General features: G+C 39.9%; 1 protein-coding gene across 4 annotated transcripts in view; it reads right to left on the minus strand.

Moving 5' to 3' along the window:
* The window catches only part of LOC137253783 (ras-GEF domain-containing family member 1B), a 41,277-nt gene that overhangs the window by 10,715 nt on the left and 8,402 nt on the right, over positions 1-22,160 (minus strand). For 3 of the 4 annotated variants that reach the window (XM_067791235.1, XM_067791234.1, XM_067791233.1), the window contains 3 exons: positions 5,517-7,281; positions 5,239-5,382; positions 4,966-5,168 (listed from right to left, as the gene is read on the minus strand). In XM_067791235.1, the coding sequence (XP_067647336.1) occupies positions 4,966-5,168; positions 5,239-5,382; positions 5,517-7,166 (1,997 nt within the window). In that variant the 5' untranslated portion in view covers positions 7,167-7,281. The remainder of the gene's footprint in view (positions 1-4,965; positions 5,169-5,238; positions 5,383-5,516; positions 7,282-22,160) is intronic. The other variant, XM_067791232.1, reaches the window with a different exon arrangement.

Raw genomic sequence — 22,160 nt, forward strand, 5'->3', positions numbered from 1 at the left:
GGTGGACAGTAGGGGTGAGATGTTACCGGATCAAATAGAAGAAACGACGTTCTGCACAATAAACGGAGACGCCCCCACACGTGTGGTAGGAAGCTGTCATAGTTCGCCGGATATTTCAATAGTGAGCGCAGACCTCTTAAACTGCGTCAACTGGCAGCCGATCGTAATATTGACATCCGACCACCTGCCTATACTTATTTCGCTTGAGCGTTCCGCCGACATCATCGTCGCAGAAAAACGCACTTTCATTAACTTTAAAAAAGGAAAGTGGGACGAATACATATCCTTTACAGACAACCGCTTTGCTGCCCTCCCTATCCCAACAGATGCCCGCCAAGGGGAGCGTGCTTTCCGCAAGGTCATTGAATCCGCCTCGGCTCTTTTCATTCCCGCCGGTAGAATTCCCGAAATTCGGCCCACTTCCCGGCAGAGGCCGCAAGTTTAGCGGAAGAACGTGACCTTATTATACAGCTCGATCCCGGCGACCCCCAAATAAGGGATATAAACCAACGCATCAGATTGCTTGTGGATGAACACAAGCGGGCGAAATGGGAGGAGCACCTAAGCGGTTGTAACCTCTCTGCCGGTGAAGGTAAACTTTGGTCCACTGTAAAGTCCCTATCGAATCCGTCTAGGCACAATGACAAAGTTTCCATCGCCCTTGGCGACAAAGTGCTGTCGGATGCGAAAAAATGCGCGAGCGCTTTCTGCCGACAATATATAATGAATTCTACGGTTGACAAAAATAGACAGAGGGCCAACAGACACGCACATAAACATAAGTTCAGCGCGTCACCAATTACCATCACCGTCAAAGAGTTTGAGGATGCCATCGGTCATGCTAAACCATCCAAAGCAGTGGGCCCAGACGGCATAGCCATGCCGATGCTTAAAGCTTAGGGAAAGAGGGTTTCAAATATTTAGCACATGTTTTCAACCTGTCTCTTTCCACCTTTGTCATACCCGAAAAATGGAAAATGGCCAAGGTGGTCCCGCTACTAAAGCCTGGGTAACCAGCTAACATAGGAGAGTCATATCGCCCGATATCTCTCCTATCGCCAGTAGCCAAGACGTTTGCCCCCTTTTTGCACCCCTACTTCAAAGCAAATTTGCAGCTAGCCTGCCATCAGCATGGCTTCAGAAAACTCCATAGCACCACCACCGCGCTAAATGCCATCAGCACCAAGATAAATTGCGGTTTAAACCAAAAACCCCACCATAGAACTCTCGTAGCGCTAGACCTATCAGAAGCTTTTGATACGGTCAACCATGGCACGTTACTGCAAGACCTGGAAGGGTCTACCCTTCCCCCATGTCTTAAAAGGTGGACCGCAAATTATCTAGGTGGTCGGCAGGCATCGGTGCAATTTAGAAATGAAACATCAAAACCAAGAAGAATTAAACAGGGGGTGCCACAGGGTAGTGTCCTCTCCCCACTATTGTTTAATTTATACATATCTAAGCTACCTACGCCAACAGAAGGAGTTATTATCGTTTCCTACGCCGATGACTGCACAATAATGGTTACAGGCCCAGGCCTAGGGATCGATGAGTTTTGCAACAGAATACCCAGTTTTTTCGCCTCGCGAAACCTGGCATTATCACCGACTAAATCCTCAGCGACCTTATTTACAACATGGACGTCCCAAATGTCGACCATTTTGAACATCCATGTCGATGGCACTACGCTACCGACTGTCCTACACCCCAAAATCTTGGGTGTGACGTTTGATCAGGATCTACATTTTGGTGAGCACGCAGACGCAATTGTTCCGAAAATCCAGAGCCGTAATAAAATCCTCAAATCCCTTGCTGGCAGTACTTGGGGAAAAGACAAATAAACGCTCATTACCACATACAAAGCAATTGGCCAACCGTTTGCGTGCTACGCGTCCCCTATATGGTCGCCAAGCCTAAAAACTACCCATAGGAAGAAGCTACAGGCCTGCCAAAATACTGCGCTCAGAACCGCCACGGGCCGTCTTCTTATTTATTTATGTCACCAGGACACCATCTAGATAATGAGGCGAGAATACTTCCCATCAGGGAGAGAAATGAGATGCTAACCAAACAGTTCCTGTTGAATACCCAGAAACCTGGGCATCCCAACAGACATCTGATTGATGAGCCAACACCGCCTAGGGACTTAAGGAGTCATCTCCGTAAGCATTTTGAGGAAATACGCGGCTTCAGAACTCAGCCGTATGAAGCCAAAAACACAAGCAGGTCCTTGGTGAGCTCCACAAACAGGCGTTGGACCTTTATGCCGGGAATTGCCCGGTGAATCCAGTACTTAGGGAACAGTACCCAAAACTTGCGGAAGAGGAACGCATACTCCCCAGGGAAACGCGAGTCACTCTGGCTCAACTTCGTTCTGGATACTGTAACAGGTTATACTCTTACATATCCAGAATCAACCCCGACATAGAAAATGTATGCCCCGCTTGCAATGTGTCCCACATGACACCAACCATCTCTTTAATTGTAATGTGGAACCAACGCCTCCAACACCCCTCTCATTATGGTACACCCCTGTCGAAACAGCAAGTTTCCTTGGACTCCCGTTAGATGATATTGATGACTATTTCTGATGTTGTTGTTGTTGTTGTAGCAGTGCTTCGCCCCATCTAACAGCCGCGACCGATCACAAATTGTCGGGATTCAAGGGGTTGTGTAGCGCAATATATATCTTCTCCAACCCAATTGTCAACCTCACCTTCGAGCGGCGAATCCCGTTTCACTAACAGACGAGGCTCTGGCGACCCCAAGCTCCACATGGAACTTGGGGGTGGGGAGGGAGGGATGGCCTGAAGGTTCAATGTGGCCATATAAATCGTTCCCGAGATGGTCGGGCCAGCACCTTAATGGTGCTGTGTTACCGGAGCGTATCGGATCTGTATCCGACAAAGGACCATCACATCGATAACACTCCCCAAAGCCTTCGGGGAGTAACCTAATCGCTACAACAACAACAACATCACAAATTGTTATCAATATCCTCTAACGGAAGTCCAAGGAAACTTGCTGTTTCAACAGGGGTGGACCATAATGAAAGGGGTGTTAGAGGCGTTGGTTCCATATTACAATTAAAGAGATGGTTGGTATCATGTGGGGACACATTGCAAGCGGGGCATACATTTTGTATGTCGGGGTTGATTCTGGAAAGGTAAGAGTTTAACCTGTTACAGTATCCAGAACTAAGTTGAGCAAGAGTGACACGCGTTTCCCTGAGGAGAATGCGTTCCTCTTCCACAAGTTTTGGGTACTTTTCTTTGAGTACTGGATTCACCGGGCAATTCCTGACATAAAGGTCCGACGCCTGTTTTTGAAGTTCACCAAGGACCTGCTTGTGTTTTTTTGCTTCATACGGCTGGGTTCTCAGGTGCCATATTTCCTCAAAATGCTTACGGAGATGACTCCTTAAGCCCCTAGGCGGTGTTGGCTCGTCAATCAGATGTCTGCTTGGATGTCCAGGTTTCTGGGTATTCAACAGGAACTGTTTGGTTAGCATCTCATTTCTCTCCCTGATGGGGAGTATTCTCGCCTCATTATGTAGATGGTGTTCTGGGGATATAAGAAGGCAGCCCGTGACGATTCTGAGAGCAGTATTTTGGCAGGCCTGTAGCTTCTTCCAGTGGGTAATTTTTAGGCTTGGCGCCCATATGGGGTTACACTGAAATGACAGTCCTTGGTCGGGAAAAATCCCGAGTCGTTCCGGTACATAGAACCGACTGCCTTGGGAAGCGGACTATTTCTGATCGGTCGCAGCTATTAGGTGGGGCGAAACATTGCTACAACAACAACAAATATCCACAAACATGAAACCTCAACTGCTATCGCAGCAGGCTAGTGTAACATCCAAGACTCAAGAACAAGAGGCACCTATATCCGAAACGTCGACGCAAATTATTAAATATTATTACCATTGCCAATTAGGTACTTTTTTAATTTTTATTTTTTAATGAGTTTAAGATGTCTTTCACAATAACTTATTACTGTATAAAATTATTATCCTGTTGTTGTTGTTGTTGTTGAGATAAGGACACTCCCCGAAGGTCTTGAGTAGTATTATCGATGTTGATGGTTTTTTGCCGGAGGCAGACCCGGTACGTTCCGGTAACAAGCACCATTAAGTTATTAGCCCGACCATCTCGGGAACGATTTAGTATGACCACATGAAGCTCTCTAGGCCATACCGCCATCACACGCCCTAGATCCATGAGGAACTTGGGGTCGCCAGAGCCTCGGCTGTTATAAAAACAGGATTCACCACAGGTAGGTGGATGCATACCTGCTGCGGGAATATCCTAAGCCTCTAACTTGCTGGGGAATTAAATTACTATACTACATCACGATAGAAAAACTGAAAAGGATTAAACATGCTGGCTGATGTGATAGCTATAAAAGTTTAATCAGTTTTTCCACGCAGTTAAAAGGGCATAATTTTGTATTGCGACCGATAGCTCAGACAAACGAATCATTACTTAGCTATTTGGTCTAGAAATGCTAGTCAATATCACTTTCTTTCAGCTTTTACGTCATGTCATACAGGAAGGCGAAACCAATCGTCAAATGGTATGTCGTGTTTAACTTAATTTAATTTAATGATTTGAGTCTAAGTTGATCGCAACTTTATTTGATTTATACCTGCTTTCACCGGTGCATGCACCTATTAAATTAAGAATTTAAAACGAAAATCATTCAATTGTTCTATATCGTATAGTAATTTTAGTCACTGTGGTTTGTGTATAGAGTAGGTATGACTTTCTGTGGAATGGGCGTTAATCAAAATGTGTGTAAGTTAGTTGAAGAAAAAAAGTACAGTTCCCAAGGTCTAAATTTCTATGAGTTTTGGATATAAATGCGTAACCACTAGAAGCGAAAAATAGGCAGTTTTCTGTCACATACAGAACAACTCATCCATTAGTTTTTGCTAGTTTGTTTGCTAATTTTTCATTCACTTACCGATTTGAACAGCCTTCGTTCAAAAAATATAAATCTTTAACGAATAAACTAAAAAATGGAATGATAATGCGTTCGCGTTCTTCGGTAGCACCTTCCGAACGCCACATAGCTGCCTTTAGTGTTGAACGATAACTATTAAAATTCGATGTAGGATCCATTTGATGTTCCAGCACAGAAAATTTAGCAGATTGCACTTTTGACCACTGCATAGGGAATAAAACAAAAGCTCAATAAAAATATACTTCTACGACAACAATAAAATTAAAACTTAACCGTTTTCTTCAGCCTTGAAATGGGTGCTAAATTTAAGCCAGCTATAATAGCCATTAAACTGTTAAAGTTCCCTATATTGAAACATTCACGTGCAGTCTCAATCCAGTATTCGATAATGCGTACACGTTGCTTCTTTTTCGGATACTAAAAGAAAAACAACAACAAAAGTGGTAAAACAATAAAAGTTAGAACAAGTCTACAAAGTGATAATGCGGTATTTGTCTATGCATGCACTTATACACCACTAAAAGACTTTCTAGTGCTTTGGTCGTGCTCACCTTCACTATCTCCGATGCAGTCAGGTAACTCAGCCGGTTAAACCACTCCACATATGATTCTAGGTTGCGTGTTTTCTTCATATCATGTAATGTTGCTGACTCCATATTTGTATTCTTGGCATTTGAAGTTGTGCCTGCTGCTGATGATTTTACATCAATCGTATGTTGATATTCCTTGGCAAATGCCTGAACAAATTCCTCTGGTCCAATATGCGAGAGCCTCTCTAGCTCGATAGCAGTCAATTGATGCGCTAAATGCGCACAACTCGCACATATATCCATAATACTATGCACTTCGTGTGCATTATTGCTATCTATGACCGCTGATACAGCTGCTACCGCGACAGAACCTAATGAATTTGAATTTGTTGTGCTTGTGGTTGTTGGCTTGTGCTGTGCCTCGGTTATACTGCTTGTATGCAATGTATGACTCTTTACACAACCCACCAGTGAATTGTGTGTACTGCTTTGATTAGCCGCCGTCGCTGCCACAGTAGATGCTCCAGCCGATGTACTGTAGTGCGGTAGGTGTTGTTGTTGCTGATGTTGATTGTTGCCTGTGTTAGTGGAGGTGGTGGTGAGATCGTTTGTTGTTGCCATTGTTTGTAATGTCGCCTCATATTGTTCCAAAACCGTAAGGCGATGTACCAATAATTGTAAAATTCGTGAAACTCTACGTCCTAGTGCATTGTCAATGTAGACACATTTACGTGCCAATATACGCACTTGCTGCATTAGACGCTCATCTCGAAAATCATATGGAAATGTCTCAATCCACTCGGCAAGCAAACGTATACAATTTTGTGCACTTAATTGTATGGCTGTGCGCTGTTTTAAATGACCATCAGCAATGACGTTCACTTCGTTATGACCAATTGTAGCTGGTGGCAAGATAGCAATAGTATTGTTTGTTGCTTTGCGTTGCATAAGCGGGGATGCGGATGCTGCTACAGTTAAATGACTAAAATGTGCCTCATCAACAACATCTACACCATGTTGATGCTGCTGCTGTTGCTGTTCTAGTTGCTGTTGTTGCTTTTGTTGTTGACGTTCCCAAGTTTGTGAAATTTGCGCCAGTAATTCATGCGGCCGTACAAAGAGACGTGCGCTAAGCAAAAAAGCGAATATGAAATTGTGTTCCGGGTAGTAATCGCTTGTAGGCACCATATGCGTGATAAGCGCCTCTAAACTAGCTGACACTAGCTGTCCATCTTCTGTAAAGACCAACAAATCACTTCGTCCCTCCTTAAGTGCTACTTCATCGACAACTTCGGTTTTTGCTGCAACATCACTAAACTGCGTCTGCGGGCTTATACATTGAAATTTTCGTGGGTGATGTGTACGTTGTACTCCTGTTATATTGGAACCATCACGCCGATGTGTTGTTATGCGTTCGTTGTTATTTGTTTGTTTAATTATAACACTTTCATCTGGCAGTGTCTGGGATGATGTTGCGACGAATTTCGACGTGGATGAAGTTGATGATTTGGACGACGTTTTCATTTCATTCTTATTATGGCTATTAATTGACAATTTTGCTGGATTCGCATTGGCACTACTACTGCTGCTGCTGTTGGTACTGCTGCTACTGCGCCCATTAGTGGTGCTGGTCGCGCTGGCGCTACTATTTTTTATGACGTTATTCGGCATTGGCAACTCAAATGTTTCCACCTGTTAAAATTCTGGTGTTTTTGTCGCTGTATAGAGCGCTGAGCGAAAAATTATTGCATTCAGTCCGCAAATAACTTCTAAAGTGGGGACGCTGCTGGAAGATGAAAATAAAGTAATTTATAAGGTTATGCAATGGAATAAACTTAAATAATGAAAGTTATGACGATTTAGCCACACTTAATATAAATATTATTTACTATTTGTACATCAATCCCCATACATTATGGTCTACGTAAAGGAATTCCACAAATTCATACTCGACGAAGCGCAGCGCTCCCTCCCCAAGAACTGCGGAGTGTTTTCAGCACATGAATTAAAATTATTAAGTGTTTTTGAACGCACCCAAAACACTGTTGTCATTTTTATTACCCGTAAACGCAAAAATCACTTTGCAAACGAAGATCGTTTCCGAGACTGTCGGGCTAGTGCCAGAGGTGCTTTCTGGAGTTACATTCGGCAAGTAACTGATCGCATTCGTAACACTTTATTAAACTTCGAGGTTACAACTACTCTTTTATCCTAGGGTTATTTGGTAAATCTTTTAAGGATCCATACCCCAGCGGGTTAGGGGGTCAGAATATTCCCGCGGTAGGTATGCCTGTCGTAAGAGGCGACTAAAATAACAGATTCAAGGGGCTGTGTAGCGCAACCCTTCAGGTTGCCAGCGCAATACATATATAGCTTCTCCAAACCCAATTGTCAACTTCACCTATCCGCGGAGAATCCTGTATCACTAACAGACGAGGCTCTGGCGACCCAATGGTCGTGGAACTTGGGGGTGGGGAGGGAGGGGATGGCGTGAAGGTTTAATGTGGCCACATAAATCGTTCCCGAGATGGTCGGGCTAGCACCTTAATGGTGCTGTGGTACCGGGGCGTACCGGATCTGTATCCGGCAAAGGACCATTACATCGATAACACTCCCCAAAGCCTTCGGGAGCAATCTTATCGCTACATCAACAATAACAACAGCAAGGTATCCATAATCAAGTTGATGGAGTATTGAAATCTAGGTACTTAATATCTTGTGCCTTCGCTTCCCAAGGCAGTCGGTTCTATGTACCGGAGCGACTCGGGATTTTTCCCGACCAAGGACTGTCATTTCAGTGTTACCCCATTTAATTTGTTTCGTCCCTTCCACAAATTGTCATCCTCCCAGCAGCTCCTTGCAGCAGGACTGCTACATATTCTCTTACTCCGGGAAGGTATCGAACCCAATCCGGGTCCGTCTCCTGACCCCGGTCCTGAGAAATGGTTTTGCTGCATTTGCCAGAAAAGAATCTTTTTAGGACGGTCATACTCTGTTCAGTGTGTCTCGTGCAAGGCATGGTTGGGACAGGTTGTTCTGGGCTTGATCCCAAAACCCGACGTCCACGTAACTTTTATAAATCTTTTGTGGCTCCTTACTGCTCACGCCCAAGGGCGTCCCGTAGTCTACGCCTAAGCGTCCCCCCCCCCCCCACTACCTTCCAGCAGCCTCGCTGCTCAGCAAGCCACAACAAGTACCCGCTGCTGCTCGCGCCCCACGGCGCCAACAACTCAAACAGCTGATACCACTCATAACTACTACCTTCGTAGTAGAGTTGTTAGCAATGCTGAGCATCAGCCCCTGCCCCCGTTTTCGTCTCCCCCCTCTTTTCTGGAACTGCACAAAAGAAAATTTGAATTCTATAATACTGCTAGAAATGCTGGCAACTGGGTGGATTATAATGGCATAAAAAAAATATATAAAAAAACTGTTATGTATAAAAAGAAGAAATATATGGAAGATAAAGTGCTCGATAGTGCAGGAGACATGAAGCGGATGTGGAAGTCTTTAAAACATCTTGCTGAGCTCACCGATGACAGAAAGGACGTTAGCAAAATAGTAATTAACGGTGAATGCCTCGAGAAGGAATACGATATAGCCAATGCCCTAAATACATTTTTTGTACAGAGCATAGCTGAAATTAATGATAGCATTGAAATAATTCCAATTGCGGCAGAAACAAGTGTAAATAATGCAATTGAAACTTTTCAATTCACCGACGTAGAGTTAGATGAAATAATGAACATTACTAAATCTTTTAGAAACAAATATGGTGGAAAAAAGCTTTTGTCGGAGGGGGTATTTAAAGATGCCATGATTTACATTGCTCACTTCTACAAAGATATAATAAATGAATCAATAAACAGTAGCATTGTTCCAAATTGCTGGAAAGTATCAACTATAGTACCTGCGGAAAAAGTCAAAAATACAGTAAGGCCAGAGGAACTGCGCCCAATTAATACGCTACCCGCAGATGAAAAAATTATGGAAACGGTGGTTAAAAATCAATTAGTGGCATATCTAGATAAATACCAAATTATTATACCTGAACAATCTGGGTTTAGGAAAAGCCATTCTTGCGAAACCGCACTGAATATGGTTATTGCGGAATGGAAAGAGGATATAACTGATAAGAAAGTTGTGATCTCAGTCTTTTTAGACTTAAAACGTGCTTTTGAAACTGTGGATAGAGAGGAACTGCTGAATGTTATGTTTAATAATGGGATAAGAGGAAAATCCTTGGAATGGTTCAGAAGCTATTTGAGTAATAGAAAACAGAAGACGATAATTGGAAGTGCAGTTTCACCGGTTGCTGATGTACATATTGGGCTACCGCAAGGTTCAGTATTGGCACCGCTATTGTTTACAATATATATTAACGATATTAAAGAATGCTTGAAATATTGCAATATTCGACTATTTGCGGATGATGCATTGATAACCATTAGTGAAAGAAGTGCGGGCTTTGCGGTATCGAAAATGCAAGAAGACTTAGACTCCCTCTACAAATGGCTATGCCATAGAAAGTTGAAAGTGAACGTGGATAAAACCAAAAGTATGATATTTTGCAAAAATCAAAACATTATGGGTGCCAATAACCTTAGCAATATTACTCTGAAGATAAGAAATGTTGAAATTCAGCAAGTAGACAAGATCAAATACCTAGGAGTCTGGATCGACAAAAACCTTAGATTTGGAGAACACATAAGTTATTTAGAAAACAAAATTGCAAAAAAAATTGGTTTTATGTACAGAACTTGTAAATATATTAGTCAACGACACAAATTATTAGTGTATCGATCAATTATTGAACCGCACTTTATCTATTGTCCAACAATCCTGCTATTAGCAAATGACACACAAATAAAAAAAACTGCAGATACAACAAAACAAGGCAATGCGATTAATTTTAAAATGTTCGCTTAGAACACCAAAAACTACAATGCTAAATATGTTAAACTGGCTCAGTGTAAAACAGTCGATATATTATTTCACATTGAAATTTATACATCATATGAAATTAGGAATAACACCGAATTATCTCAATGGGAGAATACATTTTAATCATGAAATACATAACTATGGAACTAGAAGCAGCGGAAATATAAGACTGCCTAGAGTAAGAACGGAGTTCGCGAAGAAGACTTTAGAATATATAGGTTATAAAATGTACAATGAATTACCAAATGCGATAAAAGACTGTGAAAATATTAATAAGTTTAAAGCAAAATTATTTTTATACTGTAAGTCATGTGAAACAGTCGGGGATACTTACCGCTATACAGACATGAAAACCTTTTGCACATTTTTCGAGCAGGAAAATTGTGGTAAAACATTTTAAAAAATTAATAAAAAGTTGTGCAAAATAAAGTGTTTTGTTCGCGCTTCACAAAATGTATCAAATAATGTAATAATACGGTATTGAATTCCTAATATAATAGGAGTTAACTTTGAGAAAAAGACTCAAATAAATTTATTTAATAAACAAATTTAAACACATACATATACTAATAAACGGTTAAGTAAATCGAAATAAGGCAAAAGCAAAATGGGTATGTGCGCGAAATGCAATCACTCTATAAGAGGAGAGACAGGTATACGATGCGAGGGTGTGTGTAATAAAGTGTACCATTTAAGCCTTGCATGTGCAGGTGTTGATAAATATTGTGTTAAAATGTTTGAGGAAAAACCTATGGCACGATTTATGTGTGATGAATGTGTTACATATATTCAGAATGTAGACTTGGTGCTACAAGAAATGCAAATGAGTGTGAAGAAAAACAATACAATATTAAATGAGTATAAATATGAGTTTGAAGAGGTGATGAAGAAAAGCCAAAATGAAATAAAGGCTTTATTGGAAGCTGTAGAGGGTCGATATACTCAAAGAGTAGCAACTATGGAAAGATCACAAAAGCTGTTTGAGAAAAAAATTGGTGAGATAAAAAGCTTATATGAAATGATAGAAGAAGTGAAAAATAAAACTGAAATAATCGGTAAAGACAATGAAAAGGTATGTAACGAAATAAAGAAAATTAGTAGTAATAATAAGGAAAAAGGGCTGTCATATGCAGAAGTAATGAAAAATAATAATAAAAAAGATGAAAACAAAAGCAAAGTTACTACAGTGCCTGAATTAAAGAAACGTACTCCTATTATTGTTAAACCGAAGGTAAAACAATCGTGTGAAAAAACCAAGAAAGATTTAAACAATAAAATTAATCCTAAGGAACTAAAGATAACAGATATTAAAGCTGGTAATAATGGTATTATGGTGATCGATAGTGTTGATGAAAATGAAAGAGACAAAATAAAAGAAATAATGGACAAAGAAATTAGCAATGAATATGAGATAAAGATACCTCGTGAATATAAACCAAGACTATTTATAACAGGTATGCAATTTGAAAATAATGGTGATGAATTAACTGAATGTCTACGAAAACAAAATAAATGCTTTGAACAGGGTGAAGTAAAAATTATTAAGCAATATAATGTTAAAGTTAGTCACAAAAATTATTATAATGCAATAGTTGAGGTGGATGTGGAAATATTCACTGAAGCGTTAAAATTAGATAAACTGAATATAGGATGGGAAAGGTGCAAAGTATACGATGGTGTTGATATAACAATGTGTTTTAAATGTAAAGGATACAACCATAAAGCTAGTGAATGCAATAATGAAGATGTTTGTAGCAAATGCTTGGGTAAACATAAACCCATGGAGTGCAAGGAACAACCAAAAAACATGTGCATAAATTGTATTAGGGCTAATGAGAAATTAAATCTAGGGCTTGATACCAATCACCCTTGCAATAGCAGACATTGCCCTGTCTACTTAAAACACTTAAATGTAAAAAAACAAAGGCTAGGATACTAGCAACTAACAATCAGGCCACTGGCTCACCTGAACCATGCTAATGTTATGCAACGTAGAGTATCAAAGTACCAAAAACGATCCACAAAGGACATCAACAATGACTTTAAATGCATCTATTTAAACATAAATAGCCTAGTAGCTAACAAATCAGAGTTGGAAGTGTTGGCGGAAGTTCATAGACCAGGCATCATACTGTGCTCTGAAACTTGTACAACCAAAGATATTCTAGACAATGAATTAAAAATAGCAACCTATAAAATGATAAGATGTGATTCCCACAGTAGGCACACAGGAGGTGTGTTAGTTTATGTACATAGTACAATTGATGTTAAAGTAATCTATAATGATAACATAAATGAAAACGTTTGGTGCATTGTAATAAAACTGAAGAAGGTTGATAAAAAGTGGCAGATTGGAGTTCTGTACCACTCGCCGAGCACTAGTGATGCAGCTTTTGTTGAATACCTAAATGAAATTCTAATTGATAAGTATGAAAAAAGTAACCATAATATAGTAGTCGGTGATTTTAATATTAACATGAACTGCATTTCGACATATAGTACTAAATTAAATGAGATATTTGCTGTGATGGGGATGAGCCAAAAAATAGAATTTAATACGCGAATCACAGATACAAGTGAATCGAAAATTGATCTATTATTTTCAAACTCGGATGAAATTCTCTGTAATAATTTGCAGGAATACAAAATATCTGATCATGAAACTATAAAATTTAATATTAAAACGTCCAAAGTATACAAGATGAGACTGACCAAAAAAATCATAGCATGGGACAAATATAATAGTGATATTTTAATAAGCGTCCTTAGATCATTTAACTTCAACTTTACTATAAACTTATCAATTGATGTAAAAGTCGAATTAATTAATAATATAATGATTCAGGCTATGGAAAGTTTAACCTACGAGAAAGAAGTGCATATTAAGTTAATGAATAAATGGTATGATAGAGAATTGGCACAAATGAATAAATATAAATACAATATGTACACGCGTGCGTTACAAACTGGAGAGTGGGATGAATATAAAAATATAAATAGGTCTTACAAAAAATTAGTCAAATTGAAAAAAATAAAGTATATGGAGAATAAAATCATTTTGAATGAATATAATGCTAAAGAAATGTGGAAATATCTCAAACAAACGGTTAACCAAACTAAAGATAACGAAGGGATAAAAAAGGTGATACTGGATGGCATACTGGTTGAAAACGAAACCGATCTGGCGAATGGTCTAAATAGATTTTTTGTAAACAGTGTGATTGAAATTAATAATAACATCGAAACCTGTCAAGTAGCACTAGAGGATACACAAGTCCATTCTAAATTAAAGTTTGCTGAAATTACCACCGATGATGTTATTAATATCTTAACAGACTTTAAATATAAAATAGGTGGAAGAAAACTGCTATCCGAAGGTGTACTAAAAGATTGTATATCGTATACCGGATATTTCTATGCTCAAATAATTAATAACAGCTTAGAAGATGGTGTAGTACCTGAAATGTGGAAAACGTCAACAATAATACCTGTGGAAAAAGTTAAAAAGACAATGCAACCTGAAGAACTTAGACCCATAAATACCCTGCCAAGTGATGCTAAAATTCTCGAAGTCGTTGTTAAGAATCAGTTGGTGAATCATCTTGAAGTAAATAATATATTAGTCTACCAACAGTCAGGATTTAGGAAAAAACACTCCTGTGAGACAGCGCTGAACTTGGTGATATCTGATTGGAAAGAAGAGCTAAACAACAAAAAAGTAGTGGTTTCAGTTTTCCTTGACCTCAAAAGAGCTTTTGAAACGGTGGATAGAGAGATATTAATAAAAAAAATGCAGCGGATTGGCATAACTGATATTGAACTTAAATGGTTCCGCAACTATTTGAAGCAGAGAAAGCAGAAAACAGTTATAAATGCTGTGACGTCGGATGAATTAGAGGTACCCATAGGGTTACCTCAAGGCTCAGTATTGGCACCTATATTATTTCTTATATACATAAATGACATAGTCAATGCTATCGAAGGTTGTGAAATTAGACTTTTTGCGGATGATGCATTAATTATGATAAGTGAAAATAATATTAATACTGCACTCGCCAAAATGCAACATGAAATAAATAACTTGTATAAATGGTTGTGTGGTAATAGACTGAAACTAAACATAAATAAAACTAAATATATGATAATAACAAGGAGGAATGTCAATGAGGAGGATATAGCCGAGCTAAAAATAAATGATGAAATCTTACAAAGAGTTAACAGTATAAAATACTTAGGAATAATAATTGATAATAAACTCAAATTTGAAGATCATATAAATTATACAATTAAAAAGTTGCTAATAAAATAGGAGTGATGCAGAGAACAACGAAATTCATTCAGAAAAAGTACAAAATAATCTTATATAAATCAGTTATAGAACCGCACTTCGTGTACTGCCCGTCCATTCTATTCATAATATCGGATAAAGAAGTAGACAAGCTCCAAAAGCTTCAAAATAGATGCATGAGATTTATTCTTCAGAAACCTAGAGATACACGAACGGCTGACATGTTGAAGACTTTAGACTGGTTAAGTGTGAAACAAAAGATTTTTTCCACTCTATGAAATTCATATTTAATATTAAACATGGAAATGTACCTGAGTATTTAAATAAAAATATAGCATTAGTTGAGCAAACTCACAACATAAATACGAGGAGCAAACATAATTTCAAATTGCCGTTTTTTAGAACTGAAATTGATCAACAGAACATTTTCTACAAGGGTCTGAAAAGTTACAATGAACTGCCTATGGATATAAAAAGTTGCAACCAAATAACAGTATTTAAAACAAAATTATATGAATATTGTAAAACCTTAGCTATAAGATAAAAAACTGTAATATTTTCAAATTTACGAATTAGGCTTCTGGCCGTAATAAATAAATAATCTAATCTAATCATTAAGCATGTAATGTATACAATTTATTTATATATATATATATTTTTTTTTTACCTTGAACTAGGTCTTAAAGACCGTAAATAAATAAATTATTATTATTATATCAATCATGCAGGTCAGGGAAACAGACTCTTAATCCCTACCTCCGTTTGCACCGTCTGCCAGCACAGAATTTATAGGTTTGCGACATCCGCTCAATGCAGCTCCTGCCTTGGGTGGTGCCACTTTCCTAGATGTTCTGGTCTCCGCGACGGCAACCCCTCGACGGGTTTCATCGCGCCATGTTGCCAGGTCGGAAACCCAAATCATCCGGGTACCCCAATGCTTGCCCAAGGGCGCCCACTCCCAAGGCCACAACAGCAATTGCGTGCTGGCCTTTCACAACCTAGGCGTAGTCACCCGTCACTTACCCCTAGAGTGGCGGCGTCACCCCTCGTGCACTTCAGAATTCTGCAGTTAAACTGTAATGGACTAACTGGGAAGATTACGGAGATAGTCGATTTCATGAAGCGGCACAACATCCGCATTGCTGCGATTCAAGAGACTAAACTCACAGCAAGATCTGCATTGCAGACCTGCTCTGGGTATAATGTCCACAGGAAAGACCGCGAGAGCGGAAATGGAGGTGGCCTCGCGTTTATTATACACCACTCTGTGCAATATTATATATTTTATCCTGGCATCGACCGCAGGGACAATGTCTTAAAACGTCAAAGCCTATCTGTTCGGTCAGGCGATGCAAATCTAGAAATCATCAACATCTACATCCCTCCTGTCACCTGTTGCCCCAGTGGATACCGCCCTAATATCGAGGCCTTACTCACTGGCAACAATCGCATTATCTTAGGCGATTTCAATGCCCATCACGACCTATGGCATTCAAACTTGCGGGCGGACAGTAGGGGTGAGATGTTGGCGGATCAAATAGAAGAAACGACGTTCTGCACAATAAACGGAGACGCCCCCACACGTATGGCAGGAAGCTGTCATAGCTCGCCAGATATCTCAATCGTGAGCGCAGAACTCGTAAACTGCGTCAACTGGCAGCCGATGGTAACATTGGCATCCTACCACCTGCCCATACTTATTTCGTTCGAGCGTACCGCCGACTCCATCGTCACCGAAAAACGCACTTTCATAAACTTCAAAAAAGGAAAGTGGGAAGATATAAATCTGCAACAGACAGCAGCTTTGCTGCCCTCCCTATCCCGACTGATGCCCGCCAAGGGGAGCGTGGCTTCGTTAAGGTCATTGAATCCGCCTCGGCACATTTCATTCCCGCCGGGAGAATTCCCGAAATCCGGCCCCCACTTCCCGGCGGAGGCCGCAAACTTAGCGAGAGAACGTGACCTTATAAGACAGCTTGATCCAGGCGACCCCCAAATAAGGGATATAAACCAACGCATCAGATTGCTTGTGGACGAACACAAGCGGGCGAAATGGGAAGAGCACCTAAGAGGTTGTAACCTCTCTACCGGTGTAGGTAAACTTTGGTCCACCGTAAAGTCCCTATCGAATCCGACTAAGCACAAACACAAAGTTTCCATCGCCTTTGGCGATAAGGTGCTGTCGGATGCGAAAAAATGCGCGAGCGCTTTCTGCCGACAATATATAATGCATCCTACGGTTGACAAAGATAGACGGAGAGCCAATAGACACGCACATAAACACAAATTCAGCGCGTCACCAGTCGCCATCACCGCTAGAGAGGTTGAGGACGCCATTGGTCGCGGTAAACCATCCAAAGCAGTGGGCCCAGACGTCATAGCCATGCCGATGCTTAAAAACCTAGGGAAAAAGGGTTTCAAATATTTAGCGCATGTCTTCAACCTGTCTCTTTCCACCTTTGTCATACCCGAGAAATGGAAAATGGCCAAAGTGGTCCCGCTACTAAAGCCTGGGAAACCAGCTTAAATAGGTGAGTCATATCAGCCGATATCTCTCCTATCGCCAGTGGCAAAGACGCTTGAAGCCATTTTGCTCCCTTATTTCCAAACACATTTGCAGCTAGCCCCTCATCAGCATGGCTTCAGAAAACTCCATAGCACTACCTCCGCGCTAAATGTCATTAGCACCCAGATAAATTGCGGTTTGAATCAATACCCCCACCATAGAACAGTACTCGTAGCGCTAGACCTATCAAAAGCCTTTGATACGGTCAACCCTGGCTCGTTACTGCAAGACCTGGAAGGGTCTACCCTTCCCCCATGTCTTAAAAGGTGGACCGCAAATTATCTGGGTGGTCGGCAGGCATCGGTGCAATTCAGAAACGAAACATCAAAACCAAGGAGAATTAAACAGGGGGTGCCACAGGGTGGTGTCCTATCCCCACTTTAATTTCTACATATCTAAGCTACCTTCACCACCGGAAGGAGTCACAATCGTTTCCTACGCCGATAACTGCACAATAATGGCCACAGGCCCAGGCCCAGAGATCGATGAGCTATGCAATAAAATAAACGGCTATCTCCCTGATCTCTCCAGTTTTTTCGCCTCGCGAAACCTGGCATTGTCACCGAATAAATCTTCCGCGACCTTATTTACAACATGGACGCCCCAAATGTCGACCATATTGAACATTCACGTCGATGGCACTACGCTACCGACTGTCCTACACCCCAAAATCTTGGGTGTGACGTTTGATCAGGATCTACATTTTGGTGCGCACGCAACCGCAAATGTTCCGAGAATTCAGAGCCGTGATAAAATCCTCAAATCCCTTGCTGGCAGTACCTGGGGAAAAGATAAAGAAACGCTCATGACCACATACAAAGCAATTAGCCAGCCGATTACGTGCTACGCGTCACCCATATGGTCGCCAAGCCTAAAAACTACCCACTGGAAGAAACTACAGGCCTGCCAAAATACTGCTCTCAGAAACGCCACGGGCTGTCTTCTTATGTCCCCAGAACACCATCTGCATAATGAGGCGAGAATACTCCCCATCAGGGAGAGAAATGAGATGCTGACCAAACAGTTTCTGTTGAATACCCAGAAACCTGGGCATCCCAACAGACATCTGATTGACGAACCAGCACCGCCTAGGGGCCTAAGGAGTCATCTCCGTAAGCATTTTGAGGAAATACGGCACCTGAGAACCCAGCCGTATGAAGCGAAAAAACACAAGCAGGTCCTTGGTGAACTCCATAGACAGGCGTCGGACCTTTATGTCGGGAATTGCCCGGTGAATCCAGTACTTGAAGAAAAATATCCAGAACTCGCGGAAGAGGAACGCATACTCCCCAGGGAAACGCGTGTCACTCTTGCTCAACTTCGTTCTGGATACTGTAACAGGTTCAACTCTTAGCTATCCAGAATCAACCCCGACATACAAAATGTATGCCCCGCTTGCAATGTGTCCCCACATGACACCAACCATTCCTTTTAATTGTAATGTGGAACCAACGCCTCTAACACCCCTTTCCTTATGGCAAGTTTCCTTGGACTCCCGTTAGAGGATATTGATGACAATTTGTGATTGGTCGCGGCTATTAGGTGGGGCGAGCATTGCTACAACAACAACAAGGGATATCATTTCAGTGTTGTATATTAGTTTGTTGTATCCTTAATTTGTTATCCTTGGAGCAGCTCCTTTCGGCTGGACTGCTCCGCACCCTTCCCGCAGTAGGAAGTTATGGAACCCAACCTAGGTCCTAAGAAGTGGGGGTGTGCTGCATACGCCGGAAAGAAATCTTCTTAATACGGTCATACTCCTGTCAGTGTCAGGTGCAAAAGATGGATTCCTTGACCCCAACATGACATGAAATTTTGAAACGACAGTGTACAACTTTTGGGCATATATGCACTTCTTTAAAAATTAACTAAGGACTACACACACCTACACATTTAGTATAGATTGATAATTGAATTTATCTATGGGTCAACGAAATTGAATATCCAAGGTTCGAATCGAGCTCAAGGCCAGAACAATAATTTTTTTCTAATGATAATTATTGTTATTTTTTAATTTTTCTAAATTTGAAAAATTGAATTTTGTTTTTGGAATAGTAAGTAGAAAATTTTTCAGACAAACTGCCATAGCTGCGCAGATAGATCCATTTCGAAGGGTGCTAAGCCTTCATCATCAGTACGCTTTAGGCATGCTGCGCTAACCATTTAGCTATACAGCGGTGGTTTGTTTGACTGGCAAGTAATTGACAATAAACAAAAATCCAGCATTATCAGTGCTTTGCACCAGATGGCGCAACACTGAATAAATATAGTTGGTAAAAAGGAATAGAAGTAGCAAATTTGCCAGTCAAACAAACCACCGCTGTATAGCTAAATGGTTAGCGCAGCATGCCTAAAGCGTACTGATGATGAAGGCTTAGCACCCTTCGAAATGGATCTATCTGCGCAGCTATGGCAGTTTGTCTGAAAAATTTTCTACTTACTATTCCAAAAACAAAATTCAATTTTTCAAATTTAGAAAAATTAAAAAATAACAATAATTATCATTAGAAAAAAATTATTGTTCTGGCCTTGAGCTCGATTCGAACCTTGAATGATTTATCAATAGGCCGATAAAAACAAAAACAATTGTTAATAAACCATGAGCACTTGGGAATGTCAAACAAAGTAATTGACAATAAACAAAAATCCAGCATTATCAGTGCTTTGCACCAGATGGCGCAACACTGAATAAATATAGTTGGTAAAAAGGAATAGAAGTAGCAAATTTGCCAGTCAAACAAACCACCGCTGTATAGCTAAATGGTTAGCGCAGCATGCCTAAAGCGTACTGATGATGAAGGCTTAGCACCCTTCGAAATGGATCTATCTGCGCAGCTATGGCAGTTTGTCTGAAAAATTTTCTACTTACTATTCCAAAAACAAAATTCAATTTTTCAAATTTAGAAAAATTAAAAAATAACAATAATTATCATTAGAAAAAAATTATTGTTCTGGCCTTGAGCTCGATTCGAACCTTGAATGATTTATCAATAGGCCGATAAAAACAAAAACAATTGTTAATAAACCATGAGCACTTGGGAATGTCAAACAAAGTAATTGACAATAAACAAAAATCCAGCATTATCAGTGCTTTGCACCAGATGGCGCAACACTGAATAAATATAGTTGGTAAAAAGGAATAGAAGTAGCAAATTTGCCAGTCAAACAAACCACCGCTGTATAGCTAAATGGTTAGCGCAGCATGCCTAAAGCGTACTGATGATGAAGGCTTAGCACCCTTCGAAATGGATCTATCTGCGCAGCTATGGCAGTTTGTATGAAAAATTTTCTACTTACTATTCCAAAAACAAAATTCAATTTTTCAAATATAGAAAAATTAAAAAATAACAATAATTATCATTAGAAAAAAATTATTGTTCTGGCCTTGAGCTCGATTCGAACCTTGAATGATTTATCAATAGGCCGATAAAAACAAAAACAATTGTTAATAAACCATGAGCACTTGGGAATGTCAAACAAAGTAATTGACAATAAACAAAAATCCAGCATTATCAGTGCTTTGCACCAGATGGCGCAACACTGAATAAATATAGTTGGTAAAAAGGAATAGAAGTAGCAAATTTGCCAGTCAAACAAACCACCGCTGTATAGCTAAATGGTTAGCGCAGCATGCCTAAAGCGTACTGATGATGAAGGCTTAGCACCCTTCGAAATGGATCTATCTGCGCAGCTATGGCAGTTTGTCTGAAAAATTTTCTACTTACTATTCCAAAAACAAAATTCAATTTTTCAAATTTAGAAAAATTAAAAAATAACAATAATTATCATTAGAAAAAAATTATTGTTCTGGCCTTGAGCTCGATTCGAACCTTGAATGATTTATCAATAGGCCGATAAAAACAAAAACAATTGTTAATAAACCATGAGCACTTGGGAATGTCAAAGTAATTGACAATAAACAAAAATCCAGCATTATCAGTGCTTTGCACCAGATGGCGCAACACTGAATAAATATAGTTGGTAAAAAGGAATAGAAGTAGCAAATTTGCCAGTCAAACAAACCACCGCTGTATAGCTAAATGGTTAGCGCAGCATGCCTAAAGCGTACTGATGATGAAGGCTTAGCACCCTTCGAAATGGATCTATCTGCGCAGCTATGGCAGTTTGTCTGAAAAATTTTCTACTTACTATTCCAAAAACAAAATTCAATTTTTCAAATTTAGAAAAATTAAAAAATAACAATAATTATCATTAGAAAAAAATTATTGTTCTGGCCTTGAGCTCGATTCGAACCTTGAATGATTTATCAATAGGCCGATAAAAACAAAAACAATTGTTAATAAACCATGAGCACTTGGGAATGCCAAACAAAGTAATTGACAATAAACAAAAATCCAGCATTATCAGTGCTTTGCACCAGATGGCGCAACACTGAATAAATATAGTTGGTAAAAAGGAATGGAAGTAGCAAATTTGCCAGTCAAACAAACCACCGCTGTATAGCTAAATGGTTAGCGCAGCATGCCTAAAGCGTACTGATGATGAAGGCTTAGCACCCTTCGAAATGGATCTATCTGCGCAGCTATGGCAGTTTGTCTGAAAAATTTTCTACTTACTATTCCAAAAACAAAATTCAATTTTTCAAATTTAGAAAAATTAAAAAATAACAATAATTATCATTAGAAAAAAATTATTGTTCTGGCCTTGAGCTCGATTCGAACCTTGAATGATTTATCAATAGGCCGATAAAAACAAAAACAATTGTTAATAAACCATGAGCACTTGGGAATGTCAAACAAAGTAATTGACAATAAACAAAAATCCAGCATTATCAGTGCTTTGCACCAGATGGCGCAACACTGAATAAATATAGTTGGTAAAAAGGAATAGAAGTAGCAAATTTGCCAGT

This window comes from Eurosta solidaginis, chromosome 5 (genome assembly GCF_040869045.1).
Source record: "Eurosta solidaginis isolate ZX-2024a chromosome 5, ASM4086904v1, whole genome shotgun sequence".
NCBI lineage: Eukaryota > Metazoa > Arthropoda > Insecta > Diptera > Tephritidae > Eurosta > Eurosta solidaginis.